Below are 21,430 nucleotides of genomic sequence, written 5' to 3' on the forward strand. Positions count from 1 at the left end.
GGCAATGGCACCCCACTCCAGTACTCTTGCCTGGAAAATCCCATGGACGGAGGAGCCTGGTAGGCTTCAGTCCATGGGGTTGCAAAGAGTCAGACATGACTGAGCGACTTCCCTTTCACTTTTCACTTTCATGCACTGGAAAAGGAAATGGCACCCACTCCAGTGTTCTTGCCTGGAGAATCCCAGGGACGGGGGAGCCTGGTGGGCTGCCGTCTATGGGGTTGCACAGAGTCGGACACGACTGAAGCAACTTAGCAGTAGCAGCAGCAGCAGCATGAGGCATCCACTTATCAAGCTTTTGCACCTTTCCAATTTGCTTCAAATGCCTAATGACAGTAGAATGGTTGATGCTGAGTTCTTTGGCAACTTCTCATGTAGTTGTAAGAGGATCAGCTTTGATGATCCTCTCACTTGATCGTTGCCAACTAATGATGGCCAGCTTTTATGCTCTTCATCTTCAAGGCTGTCTTCTCCTTTGCAAAACTTCTTAAACCACCCCTGCACTGTACGTTCGTTAGCAGTTCCTGGGCCAAATATGTTGCTGATGTTTTGCAAGTTATCTCTGCTGCTTTATAACCCATTTTGAACTCAAACAAGAAAACCACTTGAATTTGCTTTTGGTCTAACATTATTTCCCTTCCCTAGTCTAAATAAATATAAAATAAACAGCAAGTAATGTCATTAGCAAAAAAACAAAACAAAAGCAAGAAATGCACAGTAAAATGATATATAACATAACCAAATTTATTTAAGAATATATTCCAATATCAAACAGCAAAGTTCAACAGTGCAAAATGGCAATTACTTTTGCACCAACCTAATAGCACTCCACTGTATGAATATACTACATTTATGCCATTCTACAGCTATTGGACATTTGGATTATTTCCAATTCAGGACTAGTATAATTCTGCTAAAAGCATTCTTGTACATGTTTTTTGGTGGACATATGTTGAGGAATTTCTGATGGGTATATATCTAGGAGTGAAAATGCTAGGTTATTAAAGTATAGATACATCAGTTTTGGTCTATATTCCTAAATAGCTTATCAGAGTGGTTGAACTAATTTATACTCTTATTATAGTAAGAGTTTTGGTGGTTCTATGTCTTCACCAACATTTGAAATTGTCATTTTCAGTTTTTAGTAACATGGTTGAGAAAGCAGTGGTAATAGTTTGTGGTATTAATTTGCATGTCTCTGATGACTAATGAAGTTGTGTACAGTTTACTAATCATTTGAATAAATTTATTTTCCTGAAATATTTTCCAAGTCTTTTGTCCATTCCTGAGACTTCCTGATCTTTCCCTGGTATCTCTACAGAAATTACTTTGAGGATACCTAGACTTGAATTTCTCATATAAGAAGGCCACCACCCACTACCATAACTAATTTATGACCTCATTATAGCAAGCTGCCAAGCAAGCTTCCACCCCAAAGTAGTCTGGATATGCTAGAGTGCTAAGTCAGGTAAGAAGGGATAGATAAGCACAGTATTAAAATCATGTGATAATCAAAGTATTAGAATTAGGGCTCCAACTTTGGAGTTGTAACCATCAAAGCGTAACAACAGCCTATTTACTTTTTACAGATGTAATCTTTGTAAAAGAGCACAAACTTTCTTCTGCTCATCAACTATTACATTGTTCTTTTATTGTGTCATCCCGAGTGTATGTGAGTGAGTGTGTGTGTGTGTGGGCATGCTCAGTCGTTTCTGATTCTCTGTGACCCCCACGGACTACAGCCTATCAGCCTCCTCTATCTGTGGAATTTTCCAGGCAAGAATACTGTAGTGGGGTGCCATCTCCTCCAGAGGAGTTGGTATCAATATAATTTTGAGACTTGATGTTTCTTTTTTCTGTTGGAACCATATGTTATATTTTATTTATGTGCTCAGTTGTATCCAATTCTCTGCATTCCCATGGACTTGTAGTCTGCCAGGCTCTTCTGTCCATGGGATTTCCCAGGCAAGAATACTGGAGTGGGTGGTCATTTCCTGCTCTAGAGGATCTTCCTGACCCAAGGATCAAACCCACGTCTCCTGCATTGACAGGTGGTTTCTTCACCACTGACCACCTGGAAAACTCATCCCTAGAATCTTCAGTAAATTCACAAAACTTACATGACATTCCTTCACTCACTCAATAAATATGTACTGAATATCTACTTTGTGTCAGATATAGGTCTAGATGTTCAGAGTAAAGTTGTGAAGAAAACAAGGAAAAATTTCTGTTTCCAATCCACACACACATTTTGTTTATGGCAGAGGAGGCATATGAACACAAAGGTAGCTACACTCTAGGATACAAAGCCTGAGGACTAACAGTCTGACATGTATGGAAAAAATGGGCACTAGAGTCCAAAAGGCAGACCAACTTGGGTTCAACTGGCTCTATCATTTCTGTTCATCAATCAAAAAGTTCTCTCACTTCTCTAATCCTCAATATCCTCATACACAAAATGTAGGTAACATATATTTTGCAGGATTTCTTGGAAGAATAGATGAGATGACATATATAAACACAATACCTAACAACAGGCCTAGCATTTTAAACAGTGAAGGATCTGGACATGGCAGTGATGAAAAGGGGAATATGCCTATTCATTTGGTTACTGGTGAAATCTTCATTACAAAGAGAAACAACAGGCCTAGCATTTTAAACAGTGAAGGATCTGGACATCGCAGCGAGGAAAAGGGGAATATGCCTATTTATTTGGTTACTGGTGAAGTCTTCACTACAAAGAGAAACAAAATTGATTCTGTTTATACATATATGCTGCTTTTTTTTGATGTACTACTACCAAAATCATTTAATTATAATTATACAGTCAGTTATTCATGCTGCTGAAGAGGTGAGCAGTTAAGATAACAAAGCAAAAATTCATTTGACAGAAAATTTTTTATTTTTTTTTAACCACTCGGCAAAATTTAGTGGCTAAGTTTACTATCAAGCTAAGTAAATCTCCAAACCCAGCCATTCGCCTTGTGTAAATCAAATTTAGGCTTTAGTCAAATTACAAATTATTTCTAATCAAGGTCTTTCAAGACTCAGAAGTTGATTCCAAGCTTATCCATGAAAGGTTCTACTGTAAAAGTTTGATTTTTACTTATATAGTCCTTGGGTATATCCTCTTTCTAACTCTAAGTACCTATGATTTTCTATGAGACTAAAAATAAATGTGATCTCAAATGAAATGTACAGTTTTTATCCAAATAATGTCCTAAGAAATAATTTCCACTGGGTTGTTTTATACGTGATGGAACTGGTTTCTAAAAGGAGAGTAACCTAATAATAGGAACCAGCAATTCGAAACTCTCCACTGATGAAGACTGACCTAGATTTGAAGGCCCTGATTACAGATCACCATAACAAATGTAATACTGAAAAAGTCTGAAATACTGAGGGAATTACCAAATGTGACATAGGGACATAAAGTGGGCAAACACTTTGGAAAAATAGTGCTGATATATAGACTTGTCCAAGGTAGGGTTGACACAAACCTTCAATTTGTAAAAAATGCAATATCTGCAAAGTTCAATAAAGCAAAGGGCAATAAAACAAGGTATGTCTATATATACTGTTGATTCATTAATATTGAACTTCGGCCAACAGTCCTATAACTCATGCCTGACTAAGCTTATCTAACACTTGAATTTTCTCTCTAGGGCACAATGCAACCTTACTGTGCTTCTGAACACTAGACAATACTTGTAGTACTATTCTTGGGGACCACTTGAAGCAGCAAACTAACACAAAGATGTAAAAAAAAAAAAATATATATATATATAGCACTAAATAGATCATAAAAGAACCCTTGTTCCTATCATGAAAGCCAGAACAAGAAGGCAGGGTGTAGCTTGTTCGACCTCAGCTGGGACTGCGTGCATAGAGTGATTCAAATTTTTTGCCACTTTGCCATATCTGTGAATGACTGTGATAGTGCCAAGCATATTCATTTTTGGGCTACAAATAAATTTTAGCCAGTAAGTAAATTTGTAAATACAGACTCTCTGAATTGGGATAGACTGTCCATAAATGTTCACAGCAGCATTATGCATAATAGCTAAAAAGATGATACAATCCAAATGTCACTAACTAATACATGAATATATAAAATGTGGTATATCCACACACAAGGGAATGTTATTCGGCTCTATAAGGGAATGAAATACTGGTATATGCTACAACTTGGATGAACCCTGAAGACATGTTAAGTGAAAGAAGCCAGGCACAAAGGTCACATATTGTATGATTCTATTTATATGTAATGTCCTCAATAGGCAAATCCACAAGAGACAAAGCAGATAAGTGGTTGACAGAGGCTAGGGAGGGGTTAGATAATATGTGTCTACTAATTGCAATGGGGTCTCTTTTAGGGGTGATGAAAATGGCCTGGAAACAGACAGTGATGAGGGCTGCACAAGTCTGTGAATATACTAAAAGCAAATGAATTGTATAATTTAAAGAGGTAAATTTTATGGGATATGAATTTATCAAAAAAAGCTATTATGAAAATAGACCCCACTCCAAATATGCTCAAATTTTTGTGCCTTAATTATCCATTTTGTGAATGAGCATATAGATCATGAGAAAACTTTAAAGATTTTTTTTCATTTTAAAATTATTGTACTTAACAGAAAGTGCAAAGATAGTACAGAGAGGTTCTTAACTCACTCTCTCCCTGATGGTAACACCTTTTGTAGCTAAGTGAAAGTGTTAGTCGCTCAGTCATGTCCGACTCTCTGTACACAGGATTCTCCAGGCAAGAATACTGGAATGGGTTGCTATTCCCTTCTCCAGGGGGTCTCCTGACCCAGTGATCGAACCTGGGTCTCCCACATTGCCGGCTGATCCTTTACCATCTGAGCCACCAGGGAAGATCCCTTAGTACCTAACTGTAGTACAATATAAAAACCGGGAAAGTGAAATTGGTAAAAACAACAGGCCTTATTCAGATCTTACCAGTTTTACATGAACTCATGCGTATATGTAGAGCTAATCAATTTTATCACAATGTGTAAATTCACATAGTCACCACACCAGAGACACAGAACTGTTCCACAAAGATCCCCACAACAATCTTAACATACTACCCTTTATAGTCACACCTACCCCTCTTCATGCTCCTCACACAAGCTTTGTGGTCCCCAGCACCTGACAGTCATTAATCTGTCTTCCAGTTCTATAATTTTATCACTTTGAAACCTATACAAAGAAAATAATACAGTATATGACCTTTACAAATAGCTTTTTTAAAATACAGCATTAATTCCCTTGAGACTTTTAAATACAGCACAATTCCCAAATTCCCAAATAGCTGTATGCGTCCATAGGTTTCTAGTCTTTTTTCTTCTTTCTGCTGAGTAGGTGTCCATGGTATGGATGTACCACAATCTGGTTAGTCATTAACCCATTGCAGGACATTTCAGTTCTTTCTAAATTTTACCTCTTTCAGATAGAACCGCTATGAAAACCTGGTTGCAGGTGTTGGTGTGAAAACAGGTTTTCCTTTCTCTGGGATGTACATTTCCCTGGAGTACAATACCTAGACTGTATGGCAAATTGTTTTTCCATAGTGACTACACAACTTTAAATTCCAAACAGCAACATATGAAAGATGCAGTTTCCCTATATCTTTGCCAGATGTGGTACTATCATTTTAAAAAATTTCAGCTTTTCTAATAGTTATGTAGTGTAACCTCACTGTGGCTTAAATTTGTACTTCTCTAATGATGTCGAACATATTTTCACGTGCTTGGGAGGAACCTGTACAATCCTTTTTGGGAAAATGCTTCTTTTACCCACTGCCTAATTAGATGATCTCTCCCTCATGCCCTACTTCCTCCTGTACATGCACATGCTCTTTGTCTATCTCCCTTTACTACTGTTGAGATTCTTTTTTTTTTTTAATCTACAAACTGTGAATTTGGTATCATGTCTAAGACCTTCGTCTACCAGGTCCCAAAGATTTTCTAGTATGCCTTTAAAAAGTTCTGGAGTTTTATGTTTTACATGTAAATCTACCATTCAGTTTGAATTAATTTTTATATAAGATGTGAGGTTTATGTAGAGGTACAATTTTTGGCCCATGGATAGCTAATTGCTCTATTACTGTTAAAATATAAAACACCCTATCTGTTCTTCACTGAATAGGATTTGAACCTTTCTCAGATATCAGTTGGTTGTATCTATGTGGGGCTACTTATGGGCAATCTAATGTGTTGCAATGAACTATGTGTCTATCCCTCTGCCAGTACTACACTTAAATAACTATAGCCATATAAGTTTTAAAATGGGGTGAATGATTATTTCACCCCATTATAATAATAATAATATTATCATTATAATAATTATCATATCATAATCATTATCACAATAATCATTATAATAATAATAATATAATAATGATAATAATAATATTATCATTATTTTTTCAAAATTTCCTATGCTTTTGTCTTTCCATGTATATGTGAGGATAAGCTTTCTATATCCACAGCAAATCTTCCTGGGGTTTTAACTGGAACTGGAGCAAATCTAGAGAGTAATTTGGGGAGAAATGACATCTTTACTATATTGAGCCTTCCAATCCATGAACAGAGTACATTTCTCCATTTATTTAGATCTTTGATTTCTTTCATCAAAGTTCTGTAGTTTTTTAACATACACGGCTTCTACAGGTTTAGTGGGATGTATACCTAAGAATTTCATTTTGCTTTGGGTGATTGCAAATAGTATTTTGTTTTTAACTCTAGTTTCCAGGTGTTCTTTGCTAGTATATAAGGATACAGAAATATAATTTTGCTATGTTCATCTCATATTATTGATAAACTCACATTAGCTTTAAGATGTTTGTTTTTTGGTAATTCTTTGTGATTTTGTACAAAGACTTTCATGTCATTGGCAAATACGTGCAATTTCATTTCTTCCTTTCCAATCTAAATGCTTCTATTTCCTTTTCCTGTCTATGAGGTGGCTTTCAGCATTAGGCTTAATAAGAATGGTCACCATACACATCCTTTGTTCCCGTTCTGAGGAGAAAACCATTTTGAGTAAAATTTTCCAAAAGATGTAAGGTCTAGATTCTAGATTGTCTAGATTCTTCAATCTAGATTCAATGTCTAGATTCTTCTTTTTGGCATGTGAATATCTAGATGTACCATCAGCATTTGTTGAAAAGAGTATCCTTTCTCCATTGGATTCCTTTTGCTACTTTGTTAAAGACCAGCTGACTCTATTTGTATGGATCTACTTCTGGGCTCCCTTTTATATTCCATTAATCTATTTGCTGACTTTTTCACAAATTATTGAAGCTTTAAAGTAAGCATTGAAATTGAATAGTGTCAGTCCACCAACTACATTCTTTTCATCTTCTTTGATTTCTACCATGAGTTTTACACAGTTTTCTTTGTATAGAGCTTGTATGTTTTATTAAATTTACACATTTAAGTATTTCAGTATTTTTAGTGCTAATGTAATGGTACTGTATTTTGAATTTCAAATTCCAATTGTACATTGTTGATATACAGGAAAACAGTTGACTTCTGTATAGCAACCGTAGGACTTGAAACCTTTCTACAATCACTCATTAGTTTTAGGAGGTTCTTGTTGATTCTTTGAGATTTTCTACATAGACACTCATATCATCTGACGATAAAGTTTTATTTCTTCTTTCCCAAACTATATAGCATTAATTTCCTTATCCTGTCATGTTGCATTAGCTAGGACTTCCACACAGGAAGCTGGATAGTTGTGGTAAGCAGGGACATCCTTGCTTTGTTCCCAATTTGAGAGAGAAAGCATCTACCTTATTACCAATAAGTATGATGTTGGATCTAGTGTTGTTGTTTTTTTAAATAGCTCCTCTTTATTAGGTTGAAGAAGCTTCCTTCTATTCCTATGCTGCTGGAAGTTTTTATTCATGAATGGGCATTGGATTTGACAAATAATTTTTCTGCATCTATTGATATGATCAAGTGATTTTTCTTCTTTGTCCTATTGAGATGATAGCTTACAGTAATTGATTTTTGAATGATGAACCAGCCTACTGTACCCTTCATTTCTTTTTAATACAGGAATAATATTCTACTATAAGTAATGTTTCATTTTGTTTATCCATTCATCAGTTGATAAACCTTTCATTTGTTTCCACAGTTAGGATACAGTGAATGAATAATACTGCTATAAACATTTGTGTACCAGGTTTTGCATCAACACATATTTTCAATACTCAGGAACATACCTTGGAGCGGAATTGCTAGGTTATAGGATAAGTCTATGTTTAACTTTTGAGGAATTGCCACAGTGTTTTCCACAGTAGTTCTACCATTTTATATTCTGCCAGTAATGTATGAGGATTCCAATTTTCCACACCCTTGCCAACATATGTCACTGTCTTCTTGAGTATAGCCATCCTAGTAGGCGTATAGTGGTATCTCATTATGGTTTAGATTTCCATTTCCCTAATGACGCTGAGCATACTTTGACATGTTAATTGACAACCCTTAAATCTTCCATCCCCAAGAAAAAAAAATGCAAAAAAGCAAAATGGCTGTCTGAGGAGGCCTTAGAAATAGCTGTGAAAAGAAGAGAAGTGAAAAGCAAGGGTGAAAAGGAAAGATACACCCATTTGAAGGCAGAGCTCTAAAGAACAGCAAGGAGAGATAAGAAAGCCTTCCTCAGTGATCAGTGCAAAGAACTAGAGGAAAACAATAGAATGGGAAAGACTAGAGATCTCTTCAAGAAAATTAGAGATACCAAGGGAAGTTTTCATGCAAAGATGGGCTCAATAAAGGACAGAAATGGTACGGACCTAACAGAAGCAGAAGATATTAAGAAGAGGTGGCAAGAATACACAGAGGAACTATAAAAAAAGATCTTCACGACCCAGATAATCATGATGGTATGATCACTCACCTAGAGCCAGACATCCTGGAATGGGAAGTCTAGTGGGCCTTAGGAAGCATCACTACAAACAAAGCTAGTGGAGGTGATGAAATTCCAGTTGAGCTATTTCAAATCCTAAAAGATGATGCTGTGAAAGTGCTGCACTCAATATGCCAGCAAATTTGGAAAACTCAGTAGTGGCCACAGGACTGGAAAAGGTCAGTTTTCATTCCAATCCCAAAGAAAGGCAATGCCAAAGAATGCTCAAACTACTGCACAATTGCACTCATCTCACACGCCAGTAAAGTAATGCTCAAAATTCTCCAAGCCAGGCTTCAGCAATACATGAACCGTGAACTTCCAGATGTTCAACCTTGATTTAGAAAAGGCAGAGGAATCAGACATCAAATTGCCAACATCCATCACATCATCGAAAAAGCAAGCGAGTCCAGAAAAACATCTACTTCTGCTTTATTGACTATGCCAAAGCCTTTGACTGTGTGGATCACCACAAACTGTGGAAACTTCTTAAAGAGATGGGAATACCAGACCAGACCACCTTACCTGCCTCTTCAGAAATCTGTATGAAGGTCAGGAAGCAACAGTTAGAAGTGGACATGGAACAACAGACTGGTTCCAAATTGGGAAAGGAGTACACATTAAGGCTGTATACTGTCATCCTGCTTATTTAACTTATATGCAGAGTACATCATGAGATATACTGGGCTGGATGAAGCACAAGATGGAAACAAGATTGCTGAGAGAAATATCAATAACTTCAGATATGCAGATAACACCACACTTATGGCAGAAAGCGAAGAACTAAAGAGCCTTTTGATGAAAGTGAAAGAGAGTGAAAAAGTTGGCTTAAAGCTCAACATTCAGAACACTAAGATCATGGCATCTGGTCCCATCACTTCATGGGAAATAGATGGGGAAACAGTGCAAACAGTGACAGACTTTATTATCTTGGGCTCCAAAATCACTGCAGATGGTGATTGTAGCCATGAAATTAAAAGACGCTTACTCCTTAGAGGAAAAGTTATGACCAACCTAGACAGCATATTAAAAAGCAGAGACACTACTTTGCCAACAAAGGTCCATCTAGTCAAGGCTATGGTTTTTCCAGTAGTCATGTATGGATGTGAGAGTTGGACTATAAAGAAAGCTGAGCACCGAAGTATTGATGCTTTTGAACTGTGATGTTGGAGAAGACTCTTGAGAGTCCCTTGGACTGCAAGGAGATCCAACCAGTTCATCCTAAAGGAAAGCAGTCCTGAATATTCATTATAAGGGCTGATGCTAAAGCTGAAACTCCAATACTTTGGACACCTGATGCAAATAACTGACTCATTTGAAAAGACCTTGATGCTGGGAAAGATTGAAGGCGGGAGAAGGGGACAACAGAGGATGAGATGGTTGGATGGCATCACTGACTCAATGGACGTGAGTCTGAGTAAACTCCACGAGTTGGTGATGGACAGGGAGGCCTGGCGTGCTGCAGTCCACGGGGTTGCAAAGAGTTGGACATGACTGAGTGACTGAATGAAATCTTTGAAGAATGTCTATTCAAACCAATTATTGATTTTAACTGAGTGTCTTTTTATTGACTTTTCAGAGGTCTTTGTATATTTCATATAATATATCCTTCTTAGATACATGATTTGGAAATGTTTTCTCCCATCCGGTGTCTTATCTTTTCACTTTCTTGACAGTGTCCTTTGAAGTACAAAAGTTTTGCATTTCGATGAAGTCCAAGTTATTTATGTTTTTCTTTGGTTGCTTGTGTTGTAGGTTTCATACCTATAAAACCATTACTTAATTCAAGGTCATAATTTATTCTCATGTTATCTCCTAAAAGTTTTATAATTTTAACTCCTACATTTAAATTTTTATCTAATTTTTTACTATAAATTTATTTATTTTAATTGGATATTAATTACTTTACAGTATTGTATTGGTTTTGCCATACATCAACATGAATCCGCCACGGGTGTACACGTGTTCTCCATCCTGAACCCCCCCTCCCTCCTCCCTCCCTGTACCATCCCTCTGGGTCATCTCAGTGCACCAGCCCCAAGCTAGTACATGGGGGCCAGCTTTGTGTTTTTGTCCCCCTTCCTAGTACCTCTGATTTGGAGAGATTATTCTTTCTTTATTGAATCACCTTGGTACTGTTGTGGAAAATAATTTGACTGTAAATGTATGGCTTATTATTAGATTCTCAATTCACTTCCATTAATCTATATGTTAATCCTTTATGCTAGTATCACACTATATGTATTAAAGTAGCTTTGCAGAATACTTTAAAGGGGGAAAATGTGAGTTCAACTGTGTCTTTTCCCCTCAAGATTATTATGGATATTTGGTGTTCCCTTGGCTTTTTGTGTGCATTTTATAACCAGCTTTGCAATTTCTACAAAAATGATGGCAAGGATTTGGGCAGGGATTGCATCAAATCTGTAGATCAATCTGGGAATACTATTTTCTTAATAATATTAGGTCTTCTGAATGATGAACATGGGCTGGATCTCCATTTACTATACCCTTAGTTTTTCAATAATATTTTATCTTTTTTATTAAAAAGATTGTTTTTGGATGCACTGGGTCTTCATTGCTGTGCACAAGCTTTCTCTAGTTGCAGAGAGCAGGACCTGTGTGTTGCAGTCTGTGAGCTTCTCACTGCAGTGGCTTCTCTTGTGGAGCACAGGCTCTAGGTACTTGTGCTCCAGTAGTTGCCATATGTGGGCTTAGAAGGCGTGGCTTGTGGGCTCCACAGCGCTAGCTCTGTAGTTGTGGCACACAGGCTTTATTGCTCCACAACATGTGCTGCTGCTGCTGCTGCTGCTGCTAAGTCGCTTCAATCGTGTCCAACTCTGTGCAACCCCATAGACGGCAGCCAACCAGGCTCCCCCGTCCCTGGGATTCTCCAGGCAAGAACACTGGAGTGGGTTGCCATTTCCTCCTCCAATGCATGAAAGTGAAAAGTCAAAGTGAAGTCGCTCAGTCGTGTCCAACTCTTAGCGACCCCATGGACTGCAGCCCACCAGGTTCCTCCATCCATGGGATTTTCCAGGCAAGGGTACTGGAGTGGGGTGCCATTGCCTTCTTCACCACAACATGTGGGAGATCCCCAAACCAGAGATGGAATTGTATACCATGCCTTGGCAGGCAGATTCCCCACTAGACCACTCGGGAAGCCCCTCAGCAATATTTTATTCTTTTCAGTTTACAAATATTATATTTACTATTTCCTTGGTCAAATATGATAATTATTTTATTCTCTTCAGTGCTATATCAAGTACATTTGTAGTCTTAAATTCATTTTTATATTGATCCTGAATCCTGCAACCTTCCTAAACACATTTATCAAAATTATATCAAATACACATTTTTTGGTGGATTTTTTAGAGTGCCCTACATACATGATCAAGTCTTCTGCAAACAGAAGAAGTTTTACTTCTTCCTTCCCAATCTGGATACATCTTTTTTTCTCGCATAATTTCCTGACTGAAATTTCCAGTATAATGTTGTACAACAGTACTAAGCATTGACATCTTTGGTTTATTTGCAATTTAGAGGGAAAGCATTCAGTCATACATCATCAAATATGAAGTTAGCATTATTTTTCTTAAATGCTTTTACTCATATTGAAAAAGTTCCCTTCAACTCCCAGTTTGTTGAGTGTTTTTTTATCATGAAAGAGTATTGGATTTTGTTAAGTGCCTTTTCTGTATCTATTGAGATGATCATATGGATTTTGTCTTTTATTCTATTAAGATGTATCACATATTGATTATTTAAAATGTTCAACCAAGCTTGTATTTTGAGTGTAAACTCCACTTACTCATTGCATATAATGCCTTACAAAATAGCTTGAGATAATTAACATACCATACATTTTGCCTACAAAATGTACAATTTAATGGATTTTAGCATATTCAGTCATGTAATCACCACATTCAATTTTTGATTATTTAATTACCTCGGAAAGAAAACCTATACCCATTAAAAGTACTCTCTACATTCCACTTTTCTCCAGATCTTGGCAGCCACTTATCTACTTTCTTCTGTTACTATGTTTACCTATTCGAGACATTTTATATCAAGAGCATATATAATATGTGGTCTCTTGTGATTAACTTCTTTCATTTAGCATGATGTATTCAAGATTTATCCATGTTGTAGATTATATTAATATATGTTTCCTTTTAATTGCTGAATAACCCTCCATTTGATGGATATACCACATTTTCTCTATTCATCAGCTGATATTTGGGTTCCAACTTTTAGCTATTATGAATAATGCTATTAATATTCTTATACATGGTTTTCTGTGGACATGTTTTATTTCTTCTGGGTTTATGCCTAAGAGTGAAACTGCTGGGTTATATACTAACTCAAGTTTTTAACTTTTCGAAGAACTGTAAAACATTTATGTGTTGCTGGATCAGATCAGCTAGTATTTTTTTGAGGACAGATGTGCTAATATATTTATCATATGTGATATTTTTTCATGTTTTCTTCTCTTGTGGTGTCTTTGTCTAGTTTTATTACTGGGGTTAATGTAGGTCTCATAGAATAAGTTGAGAAGTATTCCTACTTCTAAGTTTTTAGAAGAATCTGTGAAGGAATGGTACAAATGCTTTTAAAGTGCAGTACAGTTCACCAGTGAAGTCACCAAGGTCTGAACCTTATATGGGAAATTTATAACATTTTCAGTCTCTTTTCTTGTTAAAAGTCCATCCACATATTCCTTCTTGACTCAGCTTTGGTAGCTTGCCTCTTTCTAGAAACTAATCTGTTTCATCTAGCTTATCTAATTTGTTGGTATACAATTGTTCATAGTATTCTTACTTTTTTTTTTTTTTTTTACTTTTGCAATGTCATTCCTGATTAGTTTGAATCATCTCTCTTTTTCTTGGTCAGACTAGATAAGAACTACTCAATTTGGGGCGTCTTTTTAAAGAACTTTTAGTTTCATTGATTTTCTCTATTGTTTTCTGTTCTTTCGTTTATTTCTCCTCTAATCTCTATTATTCCCTATTTCTGCCTGTTCTGGGTCCAGACTTATAGTTTCTTGAAGTGAAAAGTTAGGTTACTGATCTTCTGTTCAATATAGGCATTTATAAAAAAATTTCCCACAAAATTTTGCATGTTGTGTTTCCGTTTTCATTTACCTCAAAGTATTTCAATTTTTTCTTTGACTCATTGGCTGTTTAATTTCCATGTAATTGTGATTTCCCCAAATTTCCTTCTGTTACTGATTTCTAATATCAGTCCTTTGTGGTCAGAGACTATATATGATTTCAATCCTTTAAATTTTATTAAGACATATTTGATGGGCTAGCATTTATACTATATAATGTTCTATGTGTACTAATGAGAATGTTTATTCTCCTGTTGTTGGTTGAAATGTTCTATAGGTGTCTATCAGCTCTAGTTGGTTAGTGTTATTCAAGTCTTTTCTTTTATTGATCCTCTATCTAGTTGTTATATTGATAATTGCAAATTAGTCAATGAAGTCTCCAACTATTATTGCTAAAATTTCTATTTCTCCCTTCAATTCTGCCTGGTTTTGTTCTATATATTTTGGGGCTCTGCTGTTAGGTGCATATATGTTTATAACTATTGTATCTTCAAGATGAACAAACCATTTTATCATTATAAAATATCCTTTATCTCTAAGTAACAATTTCTGTTTTAAAGTCTATTTTATCTGATATTATTACAGCCACACCAGCTCTCTTTTGGTTACTGTTTGCATGGTATACCTTTTCCTGTTCATTTACTCTCAACCTAGTGGTGCCTTTGTATCTAAAGTGTGTCTCTGTTTCTAAAGCAAAGAAAACCATAAACAAAATGAAAAGACAGCTAACAGACTGAGAGAAAATATTTGCAAACAATGCAACAGACAAGGGCTTAATTTACAAAATATACAAACAGTTGAATTATAAATTAAAAAAAACCCAAAAAACCCAATCAAAAAATGGGCAGAAGATGTAAATGGACATTTTTTTCAGAAAAGACATACAGATGGTCAATAAACACATGAAAAGATGTAACTCACTGCTAATTATTAGAGAAATCCAAATCAAAACTACAATGAGGTACCACTTCACATGAGTCATAATGGCCATCATTAAAAAGTCTACAAATAATAAATGCTGGAGAAGGTGTGCAGAAAAGGGAAGCTCTTACACTACTGGTGGGAATGTAAACAAGGTGGACCATTAGGAAAACAGTATGGAGGTTCCACAAAAAACTAAAAATATAGTTGCCATATGATCCAGCAATCCCATTCCTTGGCGTATATCTAGACAAAACTATAATTTCAAAAAATACATGCATTCCTATGTTCATAGCAGCACTATTTAAAATAACCAGGGCACGTAAGTAACCTAAATATCCATTGACAGATGAATGGATAAAGAAGATGCGATACATACATACAATGGGATATTTGCCATTTGCAGCAACATAGATGGATTTAAGAGATTATCCTACTAAGTGAAGTCATTCAGAAAGAAAAAAGACAAATACCATATGTTAACATTTATATGTGGGATCTAGAATATGACTCAAATGAACTTATCTATAGAACAGTCTAACAGACATAGAAAACAGACTTGTGGTTGCCAAGGGGGAGCGAGTTGGGGAGGAAAGGATTGGGAATTAGGATTAGTAGATGCAAACTATTATATATACAAGGGTTAAACAAGCAAGGTCCTACTGTAGAGCACAGGGACCTATATTCAATTTCTTGTGATAAACCACAATGAAAAATAATATGAAACAGAATATGTATGTATAACTGAATCACTTTGCTGTACAGCAGAAATTAACACAACATTTAAATCAGCTATACTTCAAGAAAGTTACTAACAATAAATGCTGGAGAGGGTGTGGAGAAAAAGGAACCTTCTCGCACTGTTGCTAGGAATATAAATTGATACAGCCACTATGGAGAACATTATGGAGGTTCCTTAAAAAACTAAAAAGATAACTACCATATGACCCAGTAATCCCACTACTGGGAATATACCCCAAGAAAACCATAATTCAAACTGACACATGTACTACAACGTTCACTGCAGCACTATTTATAACAGCCAGGACATAGAAGCAACCTGGATGTCCACTGAAAGATGAGTGGATAAAGAAGTTGTACAAATACACAAAAAAGTAAACTTTAAATTGGTGGATTAGCAGAGTAAGAGATAAACCATCAATTAAAATAAGTTTTAAGATAATAAACAATGGATTTCATTAATGGGGGTATGTATTTAAGTAGGAAAATATCCTCCAATCCTAATATAAATTCACTCAGCTTTCATTTAATAGAAGCTTCTTTTTCATCTCATGCTCCTAAACATCAACTTCACTTTCTCATACATGTGAAATAATAAATTCTTAACCATTTAGGAATAATATGTCTTTTTAGGAATCTAATAAGAACTTAGACTTTCTAGGAAAATGAATATATATATATGAATATATATAAAACCCTTACAATTTAAGGGTTTCTTGGATATTCTGCAGGCTATAAGTTAAGATCCCCTATTGAAAAAAAATTATGATTTTAATGGGAAAATACAGAACAGATATTCAAATAATTACAATATCTTATCTTCAATAGAGCAATGAGTATAAAATATTAAAACATATATGTTGCTGCTGCTAAGTCACTTCAGTCGTGTCCGACTCTGTGCGACCCCATAGACGGCAGCCCACCAGGCTCCCCCGTCCCTGGGATTCTCCAGGCAAGAACACTGGAGTGGGTTGCCATTTCCTTCTCCAATGCATGAAAGGAAAAGTGAAAGTGAAGTTGCTCGGTCATGTCTGACTCTTAGCGACCCCATGGACTGCAGCCTACCAGGCTCCTTCGTCCATGGGATTTTCCAGGCAAGAGTACTGGAGTGGGGTGCCATTGCCTTCTTCATAAAACATATATAGGTGGTGTCTAATTACTATACATATTTCATTTCATATTTGTAATTTGTAAATTATATATTTAGAATTTATTACTTATTTTTTCTTATAAAAATATTAGAAACAATGGTTGGGACTATTAAATTGCAAGTCTTAAGAATAGATGCTCTTAAGATAGAAAACTAATAAGGACCTGCTGTATATAGCACAGGAAACTCTTCTCAATACTCTGCAATGACCTGTATGAGAAAAGAATCTGAAAGAGTGGATATTTGCATATGTATAACTGAATACAGTTTGCTGTATAGCAGAAATTATCACAACATTGTATATCAACTATACTCTAGTAATTTTTAAAAAAAATAGGTACTAAAAAGCCTCTTGATGAAAGTGAAAGCAGAGAGTGAAAAAGTTGGCTTAAAGCTCAACATTCAGAAAACGAAGATCATGGCATCTGGTCCCATCACTTCATGGGAAATAGATGGGGAAACAGTGCAAACAGTGTCAGACTTTATTTTTGGGGGCTCCAAAATCACTGCAGATGGTGACTGCGGCCATGAAATTAAAAGACGCTTACTCCTTGGAAGGAAAGTTATGACAAACCTAGACAGCATATTCAAAAGCAGAGATATTACCTTGACAACAAAGGTCCATCTAGTCAAGGCTATGGTTTTTCCAGTGGTCATGTATGGATGTGAGAGTTGGACTGTGAAGAAAGCTGAGTGCTGAAGAATTGATGCTTTTGAACTGTGATGGAGAAGACTCTTGAGAGTCCCTTGGACTGCAAGGAGATCCAACCAGTCCATTCTGAAGATCAGCCCTGGATGTTCTTTGGAAGGACTGATGCTAAAGCTGAAACTCCAGTACTTTGGCCACCTCATGCGAAGAGTTGACTCATTGGAAAAGACTCTGATGCTGGGAGGGACTGGGGGCAGGAGGAGAAGGGGACGACAGAGGATGAGATGGCTGGATGGCATCACAGACTCGATGGACATGAGTTTGAGTGAACTCTGGGAGTTGGTGATGGACAGGGAGGCCTGGTGTGCTGTGATTCATGGGGTCGCAAAGAGTTGGACACGACTGAGTGACCGAATTGAACTCTTTTTATTTGTCTATGTATCATAATGACCTAGGCAAATAGCATACTTTTTATTCCCAGGTGACCCTTTATGAAACCTATTTTACTTAATAATGTATTTGAATACAAATGTACTAACAGGAAAAAATATTGAGGCAATGACAAAGATTAAATAAACCACAAAAAATATAATAAAAAAGAAAAGAATAAAATTGATTTTAAATTATCTGTTGCTTGAGAAACAGGCTTCATTAGAGGAGAATATAACGGTAAATAGAGATATTTCTAGATATTTTTGTTTGAACGTACAGGTTCCTTTTTACTGTGTTTCAGATTTCACTGCAAAATATGTTTCTTCTTAATACAACATCTCCTACCCTTAGCCATGAATAAGGTCATTATTGGACAGTAACAATTTTAATGGACTGGAAGGGCAACTATGCTTTGCCTGTAGTGACTGAAGAGCGTTGAAAAAAGTAAGGGGTGGAGAATATTGTTCAGAGGTTTTATATAATAAAATAAATAATTATTTATTATACATCTTAAAATGTGTCCACATTAAATTTAAGAGTGTGTGTGTGTGTGTGTGTGTGTGTGTGCGCGCGCTAGTTGCTCATTCGTGTCCGACTCTTTGCGACCCCATGGACTGTAGCCCACCAGGCTCCTCTGTCCATGGGATTCTCCAGGCAAGAATACTGGAGTGGGTTGCCATTTCCTTCTCCAAGCTAGTATAAAAATAACCAATAGAGGGTAAAGGAGCTCCACTGAAAAATTTTTTTAAAAGAAAAAACTTTGGAGTGGGTTGGAGATGAAATTTTTATTGTTTCTTAATCATTATGAATGTCACTGTGTTAAAGAAGATGGAAAAACTACATTTTGGTGCCATAAATATAAAGGAACAATTGCACATTTTCATTTGAATAATGTCGAACTTTTATCAAAATGAGATAAAGTCATGCATAATACGCAGAATTCAACTGGATACCATTTAATATCTATAGGTTGTGACCCTATCACATAAGATCAATGGATTGACCCAGCCTTGTCTTCAGAAAAGGTCTCAAAGACATTTGTATACTCAAAACAATGCCAAAGCACTAACAAGTGAATGACATAAGACTTAACCTCAGAGACATGGATGATATACCAACCCTATCTTTTTAAGTTTGGTATTTGACTCCCTGGCTAGGTGACAATGAAAGAAATTCAGTCTGGCAGGCTGGGTCTATAGCTCCCTGTTAATGAAATCTATCAATAAAGAACCTCAGCCAACTGAGAAAGTAATTAATTGTCCTCATAAAAAATGTCTTTAGACTGTAGATTCAAAATTAGGTATAATAATAAACAAAATCAACATAATATAGGCATATGGAGTCATTGATTTAGACTTATGATTTTAAACAGGAATCTTACTAAATTCATCAACATTATCAAAATATTTAAAAGAAATAAAGATTCAACACATCTACATATTTACTGAACTAGGTTTATACAAAATTATCTAAGTATTCAGGAAGTTTTTTTGTTATTAATTGACATCTAAGGTACAGAAAATCAAATACAGTATATTAAAGTGCAGTTTAAAAGTTTTAGGAAACATAGTGGTAAAACCTGATTAGAAGTAAATTTCAAATTCTGCTAAGTTTATAAAAGAATTTGTATTCAAAATGGCCAGCTCCAGAATATGAAACCATAAAATGTAAAATCCCTAAATCCAAGAATTTAAAGATTAAAGCACTAAAACACCTGTTATCCTTTGTGAATAACAACTTGTAGAATCTTCCACAAACAGTAGGAACAATTCAAAAGGTTTCAAAAAAGTATTTAAAACTAAGGATACTGAAAAAAGATCTGAAGGAATAGATTAACTTGGAGCTCATAGTATGTGGGCTTCTACTTGTTAAAGTAAGATAACTAGATAAAATATAAAAAGGCTACTCTGCTTTAGCTTTTCCAATTTAAACTATTAATTGCATTGCTCTTGAGATTAAGAAGGAAAAGACTTAAGAAGGATATGTCTTTTACTGGATTGTGAAAAAGTCTAAAGTTAGAAGACAGGGTAATTAGAAAAGTTAATAATATAATTGTGCCATCTGCTTATATATTGCTTATATATACTGCTTATATATTAATGCTTATACATTGTCTATAAACATTTATACATAAACATGGTTAACCATATCAATGTCTTAAAACAAAATTTTGAGTCCTGCAAGTCCAAACAGTACAGACCTTTCAAATTTTCACACATACACCATAAGTGACTTAAGCAAAATGTGATGTATTAGTCTTTTAGTTCTGTTAGATCACAATCCTAAGGGTAATAAGTTACAGACTTTCAGGGAACTCAGATGAGTTTGTTTTGAATCTGCAATGATTATATTTGTGCTGTTATTTCCCTTCTCACCCTTCCCATTCCATGCTCCATACTATAGGACTCCAAGTTAGATTCTACAAAATATATTTTCACATTTTACTTTCTTCCTAGTAAAAAAACATAGGCCAATAGCAATCCTAGATGATTTCATAACTTTGTTAATCACTCTAGCTATCTTTCAAATACTATGTTCTAGAATTCCAGAAAACTACAATGGAATTTAAACTGTCTCCACCCACTTCCCACTATATTATACCCTCCACTTCCCCACCCCCAGATGAAGGTTAAGTTGATAGATGGATTGAAGATGAAATAAAGCCAGACATCAAATAACTTACTTGAAATCCATCTCTTACCTTCTGTACTTAACCCTGGACTTGATGTGAACTTGGCTACATCAACAATTTTTACAGCAAATTGTTGCCCAGTTTCTCTGTTGATGCATCGTCGTACAACACTGAAGGGACCCCTAAAATAAAAATAAATAAAAGCCAAGTTTAAGTTGCTGATTTTCTTAAGTTCCTATTTCCATTTAATATCTTATTCATATTTCATTTTCTACTATAGCCATAGTTTTCAAGATATAATTGAACATAATTTTGAAAATATTTTCCTATAATTTATGAGGTAATTATTTGAACTTACTAAGCCATAAAAATAAGAAACAAATTTACATTTCAAAACCACTTTAAAAAACTTGAGATAGTATTCTATTCAAGGGAAATAATCTTTGTAATTTTCTCTACACATTATCAACATCTTAAATAAAATAAGAAAATGTTCACAGTGGTAGTGTATGTAACTTTGACCTTTTGAACCAGATACTTAAATCATTCTCTCATCTCAGCCATCACTTATCTAATCTTCACTAACAAGTCCTACTAAGTTTATCTCAAATATCTCTTAATCCTATCCACTTCTCTCCATGTCTCATAACCTAGTCTAAGCTACCACCAATTTCTACTGGGACCAATGAAAACTTGTTTCTCCCATCGTTATTGTGGTGATGCTTTAAAAATGAAAATCTGATGGTATGTTTCTGCTTAAAATCCCACAGAGACAAGGTATTTGCAACACATGTACTTAGTCAAGACCCAAAATAAATAATCCTTAAATAAGAAGATATGCTCCAAGGAAATCTGGGCAAAAGACTTGAATAG

General features: G+C 35.6%; 1 protein-coding gene across 1 annotated transcript in view; it reads right to left on the minus strand.

Annotated features, from left to right (window-relative positions):
- CASK (calcium/calmodulin dependent serine protein kinase) overlaps nucleotides 1-21,430 on the minus strand; it is a gene marked incomplete in the record, with an annotated part of 361,613 nt that overhangs the window by 264,916 nt on the left and 75,267 nt on the right. Inside the window, 1 exon segment of the mRNA XM_045164543.1 lies at nucleotides 20,627-20,739. Coding sequence (XP_045020478.1) covers nucleotides 20,627-20,739 — 113 coding nt within the window.

Source organism: Bubalus bubalis, chromosome X (genome assembly GCF_019923935.1).
Source record: "Bubalus bubalis isolate 160015118507 breed Murrah chromosome X, NDDB_SH_1, whole genome shotgun sequence".
Lineage (NCBI taxonomy): Eukaryota > Metazoa > Chordata > Mammalia > Artiodactyla > Bovidae > Bubalus > Bubalus bubalis.